Genomic DNA, 17962 nt, shown 5'->3' on the forward strand with positions numbered 1-17962 from the left:
ACTGTCAACAAGGAGGAAATCTATTATTGGCTACGTGGGTGCTTGTGAAATAACTGCGGGCACGACCTTTGACCTTTATACAACAACAAATGGAGGACGGAGGGTGATATTTTACCACAACCTTTTACAACAACATTTTACTACAAAAAAAACACCATTCTCATATCCACAACACTGCACCCTCCTCCTCTTAGGCACGTCCCGGGCCTATTACTTTTACTTTTAGTGTGGCACGTAGGTGTAGTTCCCTCTACATTTAACCTGACCCTGAGTGTGACAGTTTTAAAACATAAATAAATATGTCCCGCTGCTCCATTGCACCCTGCCTAACAGACTCACTCCCACAACTAACCGAATTGCGGAATGGTCTTCAAACTAAAACACTTACGGTGGGGGCGCATTATTTACAATGACCACTGGTATTTACACAACTAATCCAGGACCTGTGATTGTTCTTTTGGGGGAGGGGAGACAGTCTGCCCTGCATCGATGCACCAGAAAGCACTCACAACACACCAAAAACACCATCAAGCACCAATCGGTGCACAGTCACCACAGTTCAATAAAAATGAACTCAACAAACCCTGGTGCTGGTCTTCCTCTTCGGCTCCCTCTGCTGGCTATTGTTACCTTCCTGATGTTGTCATCTTCTTTGCTGGCGGCCTATTTGGACATAAAATGAAACTTGCACAGAATGTGTCCATTGCTTTTCTATTTATTTATGGCCCACAGGGCCGACTATGTGTGGTTCACCTGTGGGGCATAGGTGCCCTGTGACCAAGGTCCACCAGCAAGATCTCGGGCCTTCATGGCCGGTTCCAGCAGAGGGGCCGTGCCCCAACCCATAGGGTCCATAAGTGGTGCTCAGCCACAGACATGTGGTCCATAAGGTGGTGCATCGATGCAGACAGCTGTGGTTGCGAGAGTTTCGGGTGCCCAATGGCGGACTCACGCACGCTCCCCTCGGAGCCCAGTGGCGCACAGTCCTCATGTGGGAGACAAGGGGGGGGGGAAGACAGATGAGCGAGGGGTAAGGTCACAAGGGTACACATCAATAAAGGCAATGCAAGGCAAGGTGCATATGGAGACGGAGCGGAGAAAAGCTCGTCCCTACCGTACGTCACCCCCCCTGTCACCTACTCTACCCTTGCCCTTACCCCATATTTACAACAATCTCCACATTTACAAATTCGTCACTATCATCACGTCTTCCCCATATTTCCCCTACAACAAATCCGTTCCCACAATCCCTTTAACCAAATTTGCCATCACCAATTCATCATCAATCCTCATAAGGAGGGAGAGATGGAACAACAGCACAATGTCACACCCACGTCATGATGCGTCTCACAATCCAAACATTTGCACAATAAAAATAATAAAAACCACCTGGCATGGTGTGGAGGTACGTCACCTCAGGTGAGTGGATGCAGATGGTGCGAGGAGATCTCCATCCTAACTACCTTCTAAATGACTTTAATACACTTTACACTACCCGGGGTCTTTCCCTGCCAATCCATTGGCCAACTTACTCTATGCGGTTTTAAGAACCAAATTCCCATTGACCAAACTGTGGTGCTTCATCAATTTGGGGTCTCACTCCCCCGATTCATCTCCCGGTGCCCTTGCACAATTTCCGGGCTGAGTCGTGTAGCTCTTCCAGCAGGTCTACCCACCTGCACACCTCCACTACTGTAGTTGCCACCCGAGCTTACCTAGCTCCTCACCCTAACCTATCTAACTGGGGAAGGCCCCTCCTGGCTCTGTCACCCCTCAGTGCCCTCTGGCACTGGGCTACCCGTGTCCGTCCTCCGGATCCTCGGGCCCCATCCACAACAACTCTACCGGCTCCCAGAGCCCACCTGTGGCCTCACCTGGCCGACATCCTCACAGTGGTGGAGTGTCCAATCAACTACACATACTAACAGGCTACACGCCCAGCCATTTCCACGACACTAATGCACCCATTCAACCATTATTCTTCCACCACGCACCACAGATGCCAATATCCAACCACAATTTACCTGTACCCTCTACTTAACACTTACACTACCCTCCCCGGCTATTCGTGATGGGGGTCCATCCTCCTTTCCCCCATCCACACCTTCGCACCATCCACTCCACTCCACAGTTTCCACCATACTCACTCCATTCCCTACTCTGTATATTCCATACCATTTATTCCATACAACCATTCTCCATTCACCTGTAGTTGCACACCTGTGCAATCACTCCTGGTGCTTCCTGCACCCTCCTTCCTCCCTGGACCATTTGGTCAACACAATACACATCACCATCTCTCACTCATACACTGCTCCATACACCTGTTCAGTTGCACACCTGTGCAATCACACCTTTTAACCACACACACGGCATCATCTGAACTACCTGTTGCCCTGCTAACTTAGTGCTCCCCGTCTTCCCTTTGAACTAAGCACATACCATGTCATTATCATTCAAACTAATCTACCTGCGTCCCCACTACAGGTATCATTGTCACTACCGAACCTTAACGTTACCTAAGGTCATCTTCTCTAGATCCCTATCATTATCCTAACCCTCCCGGGCTAGTTTTCACTGCCAACCCCATAACCTAGTGCTCCTTTGCCCCCGTTGTGAGGGATGGCAGAGTTGCCATCCCTCCACATCGGGTATCTCTCACTATAAATTTTGCTCACCAAATTCCAGCCAATTAAAAATTTGCCAATCATCTGCCAATCATTCTACCAATCAATCTGCCAATCCTTTGCCAATCATCAAATTTTTTTGCCAATCACAAATTCCCTATCCTCAATTTCGGGTCCAAAACACTATCACCGTCATCACTGTCCGTTAAACTTGAGCCTCGGTGCGTTGTTATATTTTCAAAGCTCGGCTTCGCACAGCCGAGCAATGAACGCGGGTGGTTTGGTCGCCTGCAGGTTGAATCCGTCCGGCTTTCGGTTCAGGGGGGGGGGGGGGGGGGAGGCTTGGTCGGGCCGAGGTTCCACGCATCATCGCGGCTCGGTACCTTGCGGTCCCGGGCCCGATGACTGAGGTTCGCCCGGTCAGAACCCCGTCCCCGCGAGGGGGCACCGTTCCGCTTCCTCCTACTCGCCCCTGAACCGGACCGGTCGCCTCGCCAGACAAGGCCCGGACTCGACCGTGCGGGGCCCAGCATCCAACAAAGCGCACCGCGCACCGAGCGCCCGCGTCGGCTATCCGTCACCCTAAACGCTAACCCGTTCAATGTCGATGCTTCACTTGCATACGCGACCCGTTTCACACTCACAAAACCTGGCGTCTCTACGCCTCCAGTGCATCCCCCACACTCCGTCCATTCCACCAACGCACTCCCTGTTACACACCACACCTCTCGCGCACACTCGCCGTTCGCACACTCCCTTAACACACCTCGCGCACCGTCTTGCGCACTCTCCCTCGGTACGTACTCCGTACCACTCACCATGGGCGTGCACTCTTGCATCCACCCACTACCGCGCTCCGATGTGCTCCCTCGCACTCGTGCCACAACCAACTCAGGTGTGCTTTCTCGCACACCCTCGCCGTTCATCCCATATGTGCATCCTCGCACCCGCTCCACCACCAACTCACTCTCTGTGTCACACTCCGTACACCCCGACGTGCACTCTCGCTCGCACTTGGTTTCACTCCCACACTTTATAACACACCCACTCACCGGCGCACACTTTTTTTCACACACGTGCTATTTCCACTCACACGGGACCCTTCACCAACGCCCGGGTGCCATATCGATCCCAATCGCGTGACAATTCTCTTGTCGCCAAACATCCTTCTACAAAATCTCCCCGCACAATACACAGCACAACTCACCTGGGGGATCCTTTTCTCCACGCGCACCTGCAAACTTCCATTTGGGTTAAGCACAGCATCGCGATGTGAGCACGGACTTTGTACAGTTTCCATTCCTTCCTCCGATTCCTGGGCTACCTCCGTCGTCTCTTCAATTTTAATCATACCCACTACTGCTTTTTCTTTATTTGCCTCGACGACCGCTGGCTTTAATAAAATTTTCTCTCCTACCTCAGCGGTCGCCGGCTGCCCCATACCCCGGGTCGCGATCTCTATACCCGTCATTGTACCCGCGCTTTCCTCCACTTCGCCCAACCAGCGCTTCTCGACCCGCGTTACCTCTTCATGCACCCTTGGGACCCTCTCGCCCACCATGCGATCCATGGTCTCCCCACATTTTTGCATGCGGTCACCCATTCTGTCCCCAATTTTGCCGATTCGCTCCATTTTGCTTCCTAGCCTCTCGATTTGATTTCCTAGTCGCTCCCCCATTCTGTTTTCCATTTTCTCACTATCAGCCCTCATTCTGTTTTCCAAACCTCCAATTTGGTTTCCCATACTCATCTGTACAGCTGCCTACAGCTGCGCAATGAGGGCCTGCATGCCAATCCCTCCCACCTGTGCAGCGGGCGCAGCCGCCGTAGCCATGTGCGAGGCGCCATTTTGCGCACCCGCAACCTCGTGCGCGAGGGCGCCATCTTGCGTGCATGAAACCTCCTCAACCACCTCCTCATTATTCTCCTCCATTTCTTCCCTCTGGTCCTGGGTTACCTCTAACCTCTCTTCGAATGCCCCCACCGGCATCCCGCCGCCTTGACTATCCATGGCACGATGTTCAATTTAAGATTTTATAAAACAAATTTCGGCCCACTCGTAATTTGAGCGCACTGAGCGCTTCAGGTCCGCATCTCGCTCCTGGCACCAATTGTTACGGACCGCGGATAAGATGTTAATTTGCCGAGCGGATGGCGCCACAGCCCGAACCGTTTTTACAATGACTAGACCCGATTCTGAACGTTGGCCAAATCGTGCCACAGATATTCAATTTGGAAAAGACAAAGACGACGCGGATGTGAAGAAGAAGAAGAAGACAAAAAAAAGGTTTTAAATACGATTATAATTTATTACTATTTACAGGACCAAAGAAACCAAGGAAGAAGGAAGGATAATAAAATAATGACAGAAGGAATCAAGGAGACACAGTGAAATGCTAGCTTATCTACACAAGCTTAATTAATAAACCCCAGGACAGAACAAACAAAAGACGGACTCACACGAATGGGGAATTTGCAGGCAGGAATGGAAGGACTGGAATGGTTTGGGACGGCAGAGAAGGGGAGGAAGGCACGGAGCTGGCTGGAGCTTGATCCCTCACCGGACGTCGGGCTGGACCTCGATGGCCGCCGATGCCACCGATCCTGTGGTGTGCGCGGGGTAACGGGTCGGAGCTGCCTGGTGGAGCCAACGCTGCTGGTAGGGGGTCTGGCGTGACGGGTTCTCTCTCCCTCTCTCACAAACTCGCAGGACTCTCTTCAGGCTTGTCTGTGATCTGATCTCCTCCCTCCTCGACTCTCTCTGGGGGCGTCTCTCACGGGTTATATAAGCCCCACCCTTGACCCTTTTGCGAACCTCCCCCAAACGTTCTCTCTCTGCCCTCTAAAGCCAACCCCTCGTTCTGGGTTGGTCGGCAAGGGCTAGTTCACTCCTCCCCTCTATGACGAGGTGGAGACATGCCTTTCTTCCCTGACCTTACCTCGTGGCTAATGGTGGTTTTGGGGCGATTCGAGCTAGCCGCAGCCAAAGGGCAGCAATGGCGAATGAAGAAAACCGCCCAAATGCAGTTGGCAATTGCAGCAAACCTGGCAAACCTGGCACTTTGAAGATGCCATGTCAGAGGGATCTACCTTATTTAATGCAGTGCAATGGAGTGTCAAATTAATGGAAGACAAGGCCTTACCCTACTACACAGAATAAGGAAATAACTGTCAACAAGGAGGAAATCTATTATTGGCTACGTGGGTGCTTGTGAAATAACTACGGGCACAACCTTTGACCTTTATACAACAACAAATGGAGGACGGAGGGTGATATTTTACCACAAAAAAAACACCATTCTCATATCCACAACAATATGTATTTGCTTTCTTCTCTTAAATTACGCACACAATTTCGATTGAACTGGACCACAACTTTCATCATCCATGATGTATCAAAGTTTGTTCACAGCATTAAGCAAGTCTGGGTCTAAGCCGGTTAACGGGGGGGAGGAGGTATTACTCCCTCCCCCCCTACCCCCCCCCTCACTTCCTCCTCCCCTCCCACCCCTCCCCCCCCTAAATTATCAATTTGCTTTTTACTCTGAAACTTCACACACAATTTTGATGAAACTTGAGCACAACCTTTATCACCCTTGATCTCCCAAAGTCTGTTCACGGCATGAAGAGCAAAATGATGTCTAGGGGGAACATTACCCCCCAAAATAGGCATTTCCTCTCTCCTCCGAAAGTACACACACAAGTTCGATGAAACTTGACCACAACCTTCATCACCGGTGATGTACCAGAGTTTGTTCACAACATTACAAAATGAACGACAATCTTCGACATCACAACGTTGACCGATATGCCTCCACCCACATTATTACATCATTGTAATAATTGTACCAAGTTTGATTTAAATCCATTCAGCTGTTCTGAAGTATCACATTTTTCCTGACATGACCTTTGACCTCCTGCCCCCAAAATCGAATCTTTTAATCTTTACATCATTGTACATTCCTGTTCCCAAGATTGAATGAGATAACTTTGGCCGTTCTCAAGTTATAGACATATTACAGACTTTGACCTTTAACCTCTTCACCCCAATATATAACACTGGTCAACAAAATTTTTAAAGTTTTATGGTTCTATTATATTTTGAGGTGATTCTAACCAACATGAACCTGTAGATTTCGATTATGATATCCAATTTTCACTAGCACATCCAGTTTCTGAGAACCAGTATACCATAGGAATATCAGCCACAGCCGAAATTCGGGTTAGATTTTCCCACGATCAAGCAGATATATATATATATATATATATATATATATATATATATATATATATATATATATATATATATATATATATATATATATATATATATATATATATACATATATATATATATATAATAGATGGGTGCTGAAGGTTATCCATACAAAAAACAAAGGAAAATACGTGTAAAAAGTAAAGTTTTGTAGGATTTTGTATATATTGTTATGAATTTGGGTCGAGGAATATCTAGAGCCAGGTAGATCTGTATAGGTGGGTAACTCGACTGTCGTGATAGGGAATCTATATGTAATAAGTTCTGTGTGTAGCCCGGATGTCGGTATAAGTGCGTATTGGTGTCCCTGCCACGAGGGGGCGGGGCGTGCTAAATAGTACAAGGATTATGGATAACATTTCCTCGTTTGTTGTTCCCTCTGTCGCCAATCCAGTGTCCATGATGGCAACACACTCACAAAGACACGCAGATAGGCCCATTAGTGCACACATTGAATAATTCCCCTCCTTTACAAAAAGACTTACAGGAAAGACAAGCAGGAAGCGGCCGCGTACAACACCGGCGTGGGCCTCAAACATCGTGTAAGACAAGCTGCAACCACACCCAGGGACCGTGTGATTGGTTGAGGCGGAAGGCGCGATGGTTGAGGCAGAAGGCGTGAACATTCGGCCAATCAGGGCGGAAGGCACCAAAACACGACTTCGAAACGGGTTGCCTGTTGGAGGAAGAGCGCCGGTGATGTCGGAAGGCGGGAAAGGTCACGAAGAATCGAGGCTCCGATTGGTAACGCGCCAGAACTGACGTCACCGGGCGAGTGACGAAACGTCTCGTTGGGGGGCATTTCGCCCCTTTGAGCTTGTGTCGCTCTGCACTGGACTCTTGGCTCTCTCTGCGCTGGACTCTTGGAGATATCTTGTCGCTCGGAGTTTTGGCTGGTTTCTTCCCTGGTTTTCCTTCGCGCTCGCTTCCCTGGGTTCTTCTTGGTTCTCGTGGTGCTCTTGGTGCTCGGTGCTCTTGGTGCTTGGTACAGGTGGAGCGAGGCGCTCGGTGAAGCCTGACGGCATGCGAACAGGTGCGCATCGAGGCCTGCTTCCCGCCGACATCGAAGCCGTGGCGGGCTTGTGCGCTTGGAGCCGTCGATTCCTGACGACGCTACACATACAGACAGATTAGCTCGCACCCACGAATGCACAACATGGTTTATTTTATTCATTCTTCCTTTGTCTCATATTTGAAGTCTGTGTGGGGACGTCCCAATTTTGAATTGGGTTTTATCGTCATGTTTCTTTGTATCGGGTTCCGTTCAATAAACGTGTTTCTTTTTGTACATTGAATTCTGGTTTCGTTTTGAGTTCATTCCCCCCAGGATCGGAGCTGCCTTGGGGGATACAGGTACGTGCTTGCCACTTCTTCCTCTTCATTCTTCCGCCTGCACTTTTATAGTCGAATCCGTCATTGATCGTCGCCTCAAGTAAAGCCCGTTCGGTCATCCGCTGTCCTACGGTGTTAACCGAGGGATGCGCATGACAATATCTATGACTGGAGGAAGGTTCAACTGTCTTCACAAACCTCTTGACCCTGAGAAGGTATTCTTACCACCACTTCATTTGAAACTTGGTTTGATGAAGAATTTTGTGAAGGCCAGGGATCAAGATGGTGCTGGCTTCCACTACTTGCTAATAAAGTTCCAAGGCATTGTATCTAAGGCCAAAGTAAAGGCGGGTGTTTTCAATGGTCGTCAAATTCGTCTTGTACTCACGAATCAGGACTTTGTAACGAGACGACCTGAGCTGGAAAGCGTTGCTTGGCATAGCTTTGTGGCTCTTGCTAACAATTACCTTGGAAATTTTCGAGCACCAAATTATGAAGAGCTTGTGGACAAGATGTTGAAGAGTTACCTGGCGCTCGGTACTCGAATGTCACTCAAGATACATTTCTTCCATTCTCATCTGGACGTCTTTCCACAAAATCTTGGCGATGTCGGTGATGAACATGGAGAAAGGTTTCACCAGGAAATTGCCATCATGGAGACTCGATATCAAGGCCAATTCAATCCAAACATGATGGGCGAATACTGTTGGACTTTACAGCGTGAAAGTGATTGCTCCTACAAACGCAAAAGTAAAGTTCAGAAGCACTTTTCATGTGATGTAAATAAAATCTAAAAGTTCATATTTTTTTGTGATATTTTATAAAGTTCATATTATTTTTTGTGACAATAAATAGACTTATTGTGACTTGATCAAGAAATTCGCATGCTCTGAAGATTTTTTTTTCCACACTTATGATGTACTACGTCAAGGTTACGTGATAGCGAATTTTATGGTCAGATTTGGATTCGTGGGCACCAAATTAGTTCGAAACAGTTGAAAATAAGTCAGAACCAATTTGGCTGTTGACCAGTGTAATCAGTTCATCTCTACATAATTCTGCATAATTGTACCAAATTTGGTCATAATTCCATCACTAGTTCACAAGTTATCGCGGCAACAAGAGGTTTACCTAACATGACCTTTGGCCTTTGTCCCCAAAATCTAATCAGTTCATCTTTACCTCATTATAATATCTGCACCAAGTTTGACAAAGATCCCTTCAGCCGTTCTCAAGTTATCGCGAGAACGAAAACCTATCACGGACGGACGGATGGACAGATGCACAGCAGGACAGACAACCTGAAAACATAATGCTTTGTCGGCTGAGGCATAAAATTTGAGGGGGGGGGGGGCTTTGTCCCCCAAAATATGTATTTTCTTTCTCCTCCGAAACTACACACACAATTTTGATAACTTGACCACAACCTTCATCCCCTGTGATTTAACAAATTTTGTTCACGACATTATAAACTATAATGGCACTCTTCGGCGTCACGACGTCGACTGATATGCCTCCGCCCACATTATTACATCATTATAATCGTCGTATCAATTTTGATTTAAATCCATTCAGCTGTGCCCAAGTCAGCACATTTTTACCTGACATGACCTCTGACCGTTGGCCTTTGACCTTGGGACGCCCAAAATCTAAACAGTTAATCTTTACATCATTATACATATCTGCACCAAGTTTGAATTAGATCCCTTCAGCCATTCTCGAGTTATAGACCTACTAGCAGAAGTACCCGGCATTGCCGGGCAGGGGGTGGGGGGGGGGGGGGAGGATGGAGGAGCGGTGGGGGAAGGGGGAACGGTGAAGGGGGGGCAGGAGAGGAAGGGGGTTCATTTATATGCTGGTGGGTGAATGTGGCGTTCATCACATTTCTGAGTTAAGTGTGATGCCGATCAGGAAGAAGAAGAAGCCTCACTCCCAACTTTGTACACTTCCGGAATGGTTTGATTTATTTGCGTTCAAATGTCTGGTGATTGTTTTGTATTTATTTTTGCGAATGTATACTTGCATATAACTGTCATTAATTTTAAAAGGCTGATGCACTATCGAGCTATTTTGTTTTTAAAAATCCCCAAAAACGAACTTTTTTTTTTTGCCGACAACATTTCCAGGCACTCACTGATGGACCTCTGAAAGTTTGACGACGATCGGTTCAGCCATCTCTGAGAAAAATGGCGACGCACAGACCAACATCTCTTATAGAGTAGATTACAGACTTTGACCTTTTACCTCTTGACTCCAAAATCGAATCACTTAATCTTTACCACATTATACAAACCTGTACCAAGTTTGAATTAGATAAGTTCAGCCGTTCTCAAGTTATATACCTAATACAGATTTGAGCTTTGACCTTTCACCCCAAAATCTAATCACTTAATCTTTACATCATTATACATACCTGTACTAAGTTTTAATTACATCACTTCAGCCATTCGCAAGTTACAGACCTATTGCGGACTTTGAACTTTGACCTCTTGATCCCAAACATAACTGTACTAAATTTGGTCAGAATCCCATCACTGGTTCACAAGTTATTACGGTAACAGTATTTTTTTTACCTAACATGACCTCTGACCTCTGATCTTTGGCCTTTGACCTCATGACCCCAAAATCTAATCGCTTCATCTTTACCTCATTATACATACCTGCACCAAGTTTGACAAAGATCCCTTCAGCCCTTCTCAAGTTATCGCGGCAAAGTACAGTATATTATGTAGATCACGGACGGACGAACAACAACAAACAACAACAACAGACATTTTAAGGCCATTTTCCCTGCTAGAGCGGGGGTTAGCCTTGCGGGCCCCATGACGATCTTCTCCATTTTGCCCTATTTTCTACATCCCCCCTTGGTTAACCCCCTTACCCACATTTCTTCTTCCACCACCTACAGCCAAGTCTTTCTCGGTCTTCCCCGTCGTCTACTTCCTTCAACATTCATTTCCATCACTCTTCTCAACCAGTCACTTTCATGCTTCCTCAACACATGACCAAACCATCTCATCTTCGACGCTGATTCTGCAACTGAACCAGACTGCATCAGCCCACAGGTCTTAAAAGCCTGCTCTGCCGGTCTTTCACTCCCTCTCTGTTCTCTTCACCCTCTCTTTTGCTCAAGAACAAACTCCCCCACTCTCTTCAATCCCACCCCTCCCGTCAGGTCTTGAAAACAGCTGTTCACCGCCATTTCTTATCTTCCCCCATCCAAAACCTTGATCTTTTCTACCCCCGCGAATTCACCCCAGATCCACTTTTTTGAAATACCGACTTCTTTCCTGGAAGTCCTTGCAGTGTCCTTGTGTTTTATACTTCTCCCCCCCCGCCCCCTCAACTTCCCATGCCGCCTCCTCCCCCCAAGCCCTCTCCCTCCCACAGATCTCCCGATGTCCCTGCTCTCAAATGTTGTGTTTGTGTGCTTCCCCATCTCTCCCCATCTTGTCTAACGCTCTCCTTATATGTTTTATGTTTCTGTTTTATTTTTTGTGATTAAAGTTAGCTCTTTCACGAGCCTCGATCTTGTATACCAAAAAAACCAAAAAAAAACCAAATAAACAAAAAACCTGTTTCTCTTCACAGCATCCATCACAGGCTCTATTCCGATCATCTTTCGCAATTCATCACTTGTCTTCCTCTCTCTCAACGATACTCCACACATCCACCGAACCATTCGCATTTCCACCCTTTCCAGCCTTCGTTGCTGCTCTCCGTTCATTACCCATGTCTCGCTCCCATAAATCATAACACTTCTCACACAAGCAGCACACACCTTTCCCTTCAGCTTCAACGACACGCCCCTTCCCTTCAGCAAGCTACTCAGTTCCCTAAACTTCTTCCATGCACATCTCACTCGAGCAACCGTTACCGAGTCTGATCCACCTTCTCCATTCAACATGTCTCAACAACAAACAACAACAGGCATTTTAAGGCCATTTTCCCTGCAAGAGCGGGGGTAGCCTTGCGGTCCCCATGACAATCTTCTTCAAATTGTCATGGTTCTATTTTTGAGGCAATGTTTTTATGGCCGGATGCCCTTCCTGACGCCAACCCTTTGAGTCGCCTCTTACGACACGCAGGGATACAGTGTACCTATTCTAAACCGGGGTACACACCGGTCAAAATTCTCCTCGGTAGAAAAATGTTTTCGCACCTTCCAGGTTCACGCTGCCTCCTAGATCCAACTCTACATTTCCTCCATCTGCAGCTCCCTCTGTGCACACCTTACACTTGAATGTAGCTGCCACACTGGTTAATGACCCTCTCAGACCACTACATTTTTGATGAACCCACTCATCGCACATTGTACATTGAATAGAGGTCACTCCGACACCCTTCCTACACACAGCACACGGCCACTTTCCAGTTCTTTCCACCTCACCACATGCTTAACCACTTGCCGTCACCTTTGTTTTTCTGATATTCACCTTCAGACCTTTTGTCTTCATACATTTCTTCCACTTGCTTATCTTTTCCTAAAGTCCATCCATACTCTCCGCAATCAACACCAGATCATCTGCATACAACAACTCTCACGGAAAACCCTCCTTTACATTCTGAGCCAGCACCTCCATCACAGCTACAAATAGTAGTGGACTTAGTACCGACCCCTGATGCACTCCCACCTTCACCTCAAACTCACCACTGTTCCCGTCTTTCGTCCTTACAGCTGTGCATGATTTCTCGTACATTGCCATCACTACTCTGATCAACCATTCCTCCACTCTTAAATTCCTCAATCTCCATGTCACGACTTTGCGTGGAACCCTATTGAATGCTTTCTCCAGATCAACAAACCCAAGAAACAACTTCTTCTTCTTCTCCATGTACTTCTCCTGCAACTGCCTTGCAATAAAAAGAGCGTCTGTCGTTCCTCTTCGTGGCATAAATCCAAACTGCACTTCGTCGGTCTTCACTTTCTTCCTTATCCTCCTCTCCAACACCCTTTCCAATACCTTCATTCCATGCTCCAATAACTTTATCATTTGATATGAGCCACAGTACAGAGGGTCACCTTTCCCCTTGGAGGGATGAGGGTACTCAGTTCCCAAGGTACTCAGCATTCGAGGGATGGACGGACAACTTGAAAGCATAATGCCTCCGGCGACTTTGTTGGTGGAGGCATAGAAATCGTGGTGTATGGAGGTCTACGGGGAGGACGGAAGGTTGTTTTCCCCCAAATAGGAATTTTTTGGTTTGTTCAAAGTATTAGGATTTCCTTAGTATGATTCGACATTGTCCTGTCTTCCAGCAAGCACTGAAATTGGTTTAAAATACCGTGATACTGTTTGAAATGCCTTCAGCCAGCGTAACATACTGCTTTATTCTACAAGGTGAGCGCCCAGGGGTATTGCCCCTATTTTTTATGTTTCTGTTTCATTGCAAAAGTAAATTATTGACGCTTCTGTTGAATTGTTTTTCCAGACAAACAATTGGGAAAGTTTTCTTCTTCAAACTGTTCCCCGCTGGTTGACCCTGAAGTTTCTCTCAGTCATCACATGCCACAGACGTTTTGTCAAGATGTTGATAAATGTATTGATGGTGAGTCGAAAAGCAACAATGGTGACAGGTGCACAACAATCCTGCAACATGAGTTCCAAAGAAGTGAGAAGCCACAGAAGTTTTCTGTTTCAAACAAAAACTTTCCCGCTTCATTGTGTTTAAAAGAATGTGTAAAAATATCGACAGGTGAAAAGCTACACAGGTGCACTGTGTGTCATAAGGGATTTTCTTCTTTTTCATATCTATGCAAACATCAAAGGATACACACCGGGGAGAAACCCTTCAAGTGTTCGCAATGCACCAAGGCCTTTTCTGATTCATCAACTTTATCAAAACATAAAAGGATACATTCCGGTGAGAAACCCTACAAGTGTTCACAATGCACCAAGGCCTTTAGTCAATCATCAAATTTACTTCGACATCAAAGAATACACACGGGCGAGAAACCCCACAAGTGTTCACAATGCACCAAGGCCTTTTCTCATTCATCAACTTTATTGAAACATAAAAGGATGCATACCGGGGAGAAACCCTACAATTGTTCTGTGTGCAACAAGATGTTCAAGCAGTCAGCACATTTACATCAGCATCAAAGAATGCACACCAGAGAGAAGCCCCACAATTGCTTGGTGTGTAACAAGGCGTTTCGTCATTCGTCAAATTTGTCAAAACATCAAAGATTGCACACGGGAGAGAAACCCTACAAATGTTCTGTGTGCAGCAAGGCGTTTCCTAATTCGTCACATTTGTCAAAACATCAAAGAATGCACACAGGAGAGAGGTCCTACAAGTGTTCCGTGTGCAGCAAGGTGTTTAATCGTTCATCAAATTTACATAGACATAAAAGAATACATTCAGTGAAGAAGCCCAACAAGTGTTTGCTGTGTCACAAGGCATTTAGTCTTTCGTCATATTTGTCTGAACATCAAAGAACACACACAGGCATGAAAATTATTGTAGCATCAAAAAAGAAAGTAAATAAATTTATTAAACAAGACCATACTCGAAAATTGCAAGCTTCAACACACCAACTTATCCACAGCCTGGATAAATTGCAAAAAAGCCTTTGATAGTGTCCCACGTTCATGGATTATAAAATGCTTGCAAGTGTACAAAGTTAACCCCCAAATGCTCACAATGATGGAGAAAGCAAACACACTCTGGAATACAATGCTGATACTACCTCACATGGAAGGAAAGATTGAAATCCCAGGGGTAAAGATGCAATGTGGTATCTTACAAGGTGACAGACTTTCGCCCCTCCTGTTCAATGGTGATACCCCGCCATTTCCAGGCGTGGTTATCGGGATCAAAATTAACGTGGCACCCGGCGTGTCCATTGGTGCACACGAGTTGCCAAGTGACATTGCCCTTGCTTCTGTTTCACGGTGGTAGAAGCAGCGGGGTAGTTTGTACTGTGGTTGAGGTTGACCAATGGAGAATGTTTGGATGAGCTTGGATAATAGGTCTTGGCTTGAATGAGATAATAGGCTTGGATGAGATAGTGAGTTTGGATGATGTTCTATTAAAGTGAATTGGTAATAAAGGTCCATTTATGGTTTTCGCAGATTTTGGTGGTTATTGCAGCGAGAGTGTGGTGGTGGTTGGAAGCCGTGTGACGGTGAAGTTCTGGCATGCAATTTGAATCGGATTTTGGCCCGTTTGCAAAATCGGTAATGGGCGCTGTGCAGTGCGAGGTTGGTTTCGGAGCTCGCACTTGTGGTTTCTTAAAGAAAATCTTATCATTTCTTTGAAAACGGCCACAACATTTTGAGATATCCTGTTCAGAGAAAGAAAGACAGACAAACACCTTTTGTGGCAGAGGTAAAGATGCAGCATTGCTTATTGAGGTGTTGGTACCCATCGATCTTGGCCAAAACGTGGAAATCGAGAAAATGACCAAATACCAGGACCTCAAAAACGAGGTCTGGAGGTACAAGTGAATAAAAAAATTTTTTATACTAAATCAAAAATGAAATGTAGGGATGACAAACTACATTCTAAAAAAGATCCAAAACAAGGTAGGGATGATGTTGGTTTGGAGAGTAGCTAATAGTGCAGCGGCATAGCAAAAATTTAAGAAGAATTGTGCATTTTGTGATGGAAGCACCAAATTTGGCACAATGATAGAATGTTATATTTAGAACATTTTCAGATATGGAACCACTTTGAAATTCACCCAAGGTCGCCGCCATATTGGATTTCAAAATGGCGGCTTTAAAAATCTGTAACCCTTAGGGGGGTGGCGGAAACAAATCCTACAGGCACAATTATTGCCCCATTCACCCTATATCTTTTCTAACATCAGTAGACACATTACAGCGGCGATTCTGAGCTCAAGGGAACATCTAGGGGTCTGGGGAGTGAAAAATTTGAAAATTTCGGCCAAAAATACCCCTAAAAGAGGTCATTTGGTGTCAAATTTCAGGGGGGGTCGTGTATTGTCCTGTAGATAAAACATGCTGGTCCGTTGATTAACCCCTAATTAAACGACTTTTTTGTTTGTTTGCTCCATCCAGGTTTCAATCATGTCGAAGCAGTTCAAGTTAGTTCATGTTACCAAGCATGTAACTTCAACGCCAAAGACGCCACTGGACTGGGAACTCTGTGTTCTGTGTCAAGTTGATATAGGAGAGTCCCTACAGTGTCCTGCTGTCACGAAAAGAACTGATGCAGGTGCTGGATACAAGACACTTGAAGACAATCTATCAGCATTCAATAAACTAGGCAAGCTGCCACAAGACGTGGACTTGCAACGACTGGATGAAGGCCAATGGATAGCTGCCACTCTAGCTGCCCACCAAGCCAAGTGGCACAAGTCATGCAGGGTGAAATATAACACTACAAAGCTACAGCGGGTACAGAAGAGAAGTCATTCAGAGGGAAGCCCTATCCCCAGTACAATCACAGATAAGTACAAGCTTACTAGGTCTCAGGCAGCTTGTGTTGATAGCATATGCGACAATTTGTGCTTCTTCTGCCAGCAAGAGCTTGGTTTGGAGTTTCATCAAGCAGCGACATTGGAACTAGATAAACACGTTCGCAAGGCTGCAGAGTTTCTTCAGGATACCACTTTGTTAGCCCAACTGAGTGCTGGGGACATGGTCGCAAGAGAGGCCAAGTACCATAAGAAATGTTTGACATCCCTATACAACCGCGTGAGGGCAGCAAAAAAGCTTGCTGAGCAAAGCCAGAGCACGGTAGATGTCATTTCAGCAATAGTCCTTGCTGAACTGGTAACGTACATAGAGGAAACTGCTAAAGAAGAAGACACTGCTCCTGTATTCAAGATGGCAGACCTCACCAAGCTCTACACAATGAGAATGGAACAGTTCGGAGTTGTGCTGGAAACACGAGTCCATACAACCAGACTCAAGGAGCGTATCCTGGCACACTTCCCTGATCTGCAGGAGCACAGGCAGGGAAGAGATGTCCTGCTGGTGTTTCAGGAAGACATTGGCAGTGCATTAGTCAAGGCATGTCAACATGATATTGACAGTGATGTTGTGCACCTGGCACGAGCTGCAGGGATTATAAGGAAGGATATGTTCCAGTCATCTCAGCCTTTCAATGGGTCCTTCTCAAACAAATGTCAAGAAGAGTCTGTGCCACAACTGCTGCTGACAATGGTCTCCATGATTTTAGAGGGCGCAGGCATCAAAGATCAGGCATGTCAGTCATCGGCATCGGCGTCTGTGACAATAGCTCAACTTCTCAAATACAACAGTGTGAAGCATGAGAGGAGAGGTGCAGGCACAGACGTACGACACAGCATTAGTCAAGAGACTCCTTTGCCAATATATCTTGGCTTGATGCTTCATGCCCATACGAGAAAGAGGGAACTGGTTGACACATTATCTGGACTAGGGATCAGCATTGCCTATGATAGAGTGCTACGGATCTCTGCAGAGCTGGGGAACGGGGTCTGTCAGCGCTTTCGGGCGGAGAAGGTGGTCTGTCCCCCAAAGCTCCGCGGTGGAGTGTTCACCACATCAGCTGTGGATAATATAGACCACAATCCCAGTTCCACGACAGCACACGACTCCTTCCACGGAACTGGTATTTCATTGATACAACATCCAGACTATGACAATCAAGGCACAGACCGAGGTATTGTCATCATCGGGGGTGTCTCAAATGTCAAGACTGTGGAGGACCTTCCACGGTATTACACAGATGTACAACCAGTTAGTTCACTTGCCAAAAGCCACCCTGT

The 17962-nt window shown here is 46.4% G+C and overlaps 1 protein-coding gene across 1 annotated transcript in view; it reads left to right on the forward strand.

Annotated features, from left to right (window-relative positions):
- The window catches only part of LOC137419684 (uncharacterized), an 18162-nt gene extending 2855 nt beyond the window's left edge, over positions 1–15307 (forward strand). Inside the window, exon 2 of the mRNA XM_078770338.1 lies at positions 13669–15307. Coding sequence (XP_078626464.1) covers positions 13669–14816 — 1148 coding nt within the window. The 3' untranslated portion in view covers positions 14817–15307. The remainder of the gene's footprint in view (positions 1–13668) is intronic.
- Positions 15308–17962: the final 2655 nt, after the last annotated feature.

Source organism: Myxine glutinosa, chromosome 1 (genome assembly GCF_964187855.1).
Source record: "Myxine glutinosa chromosome 1, kmMyxGlut1.1, whole genome shotgun sequence".
Taxonomy (NCBI): Eukaryota; Metazoa; Chordata; class Myxini; order Myxiniformes; family Myxinidae; genus Myxine; species Myxine glutinosa.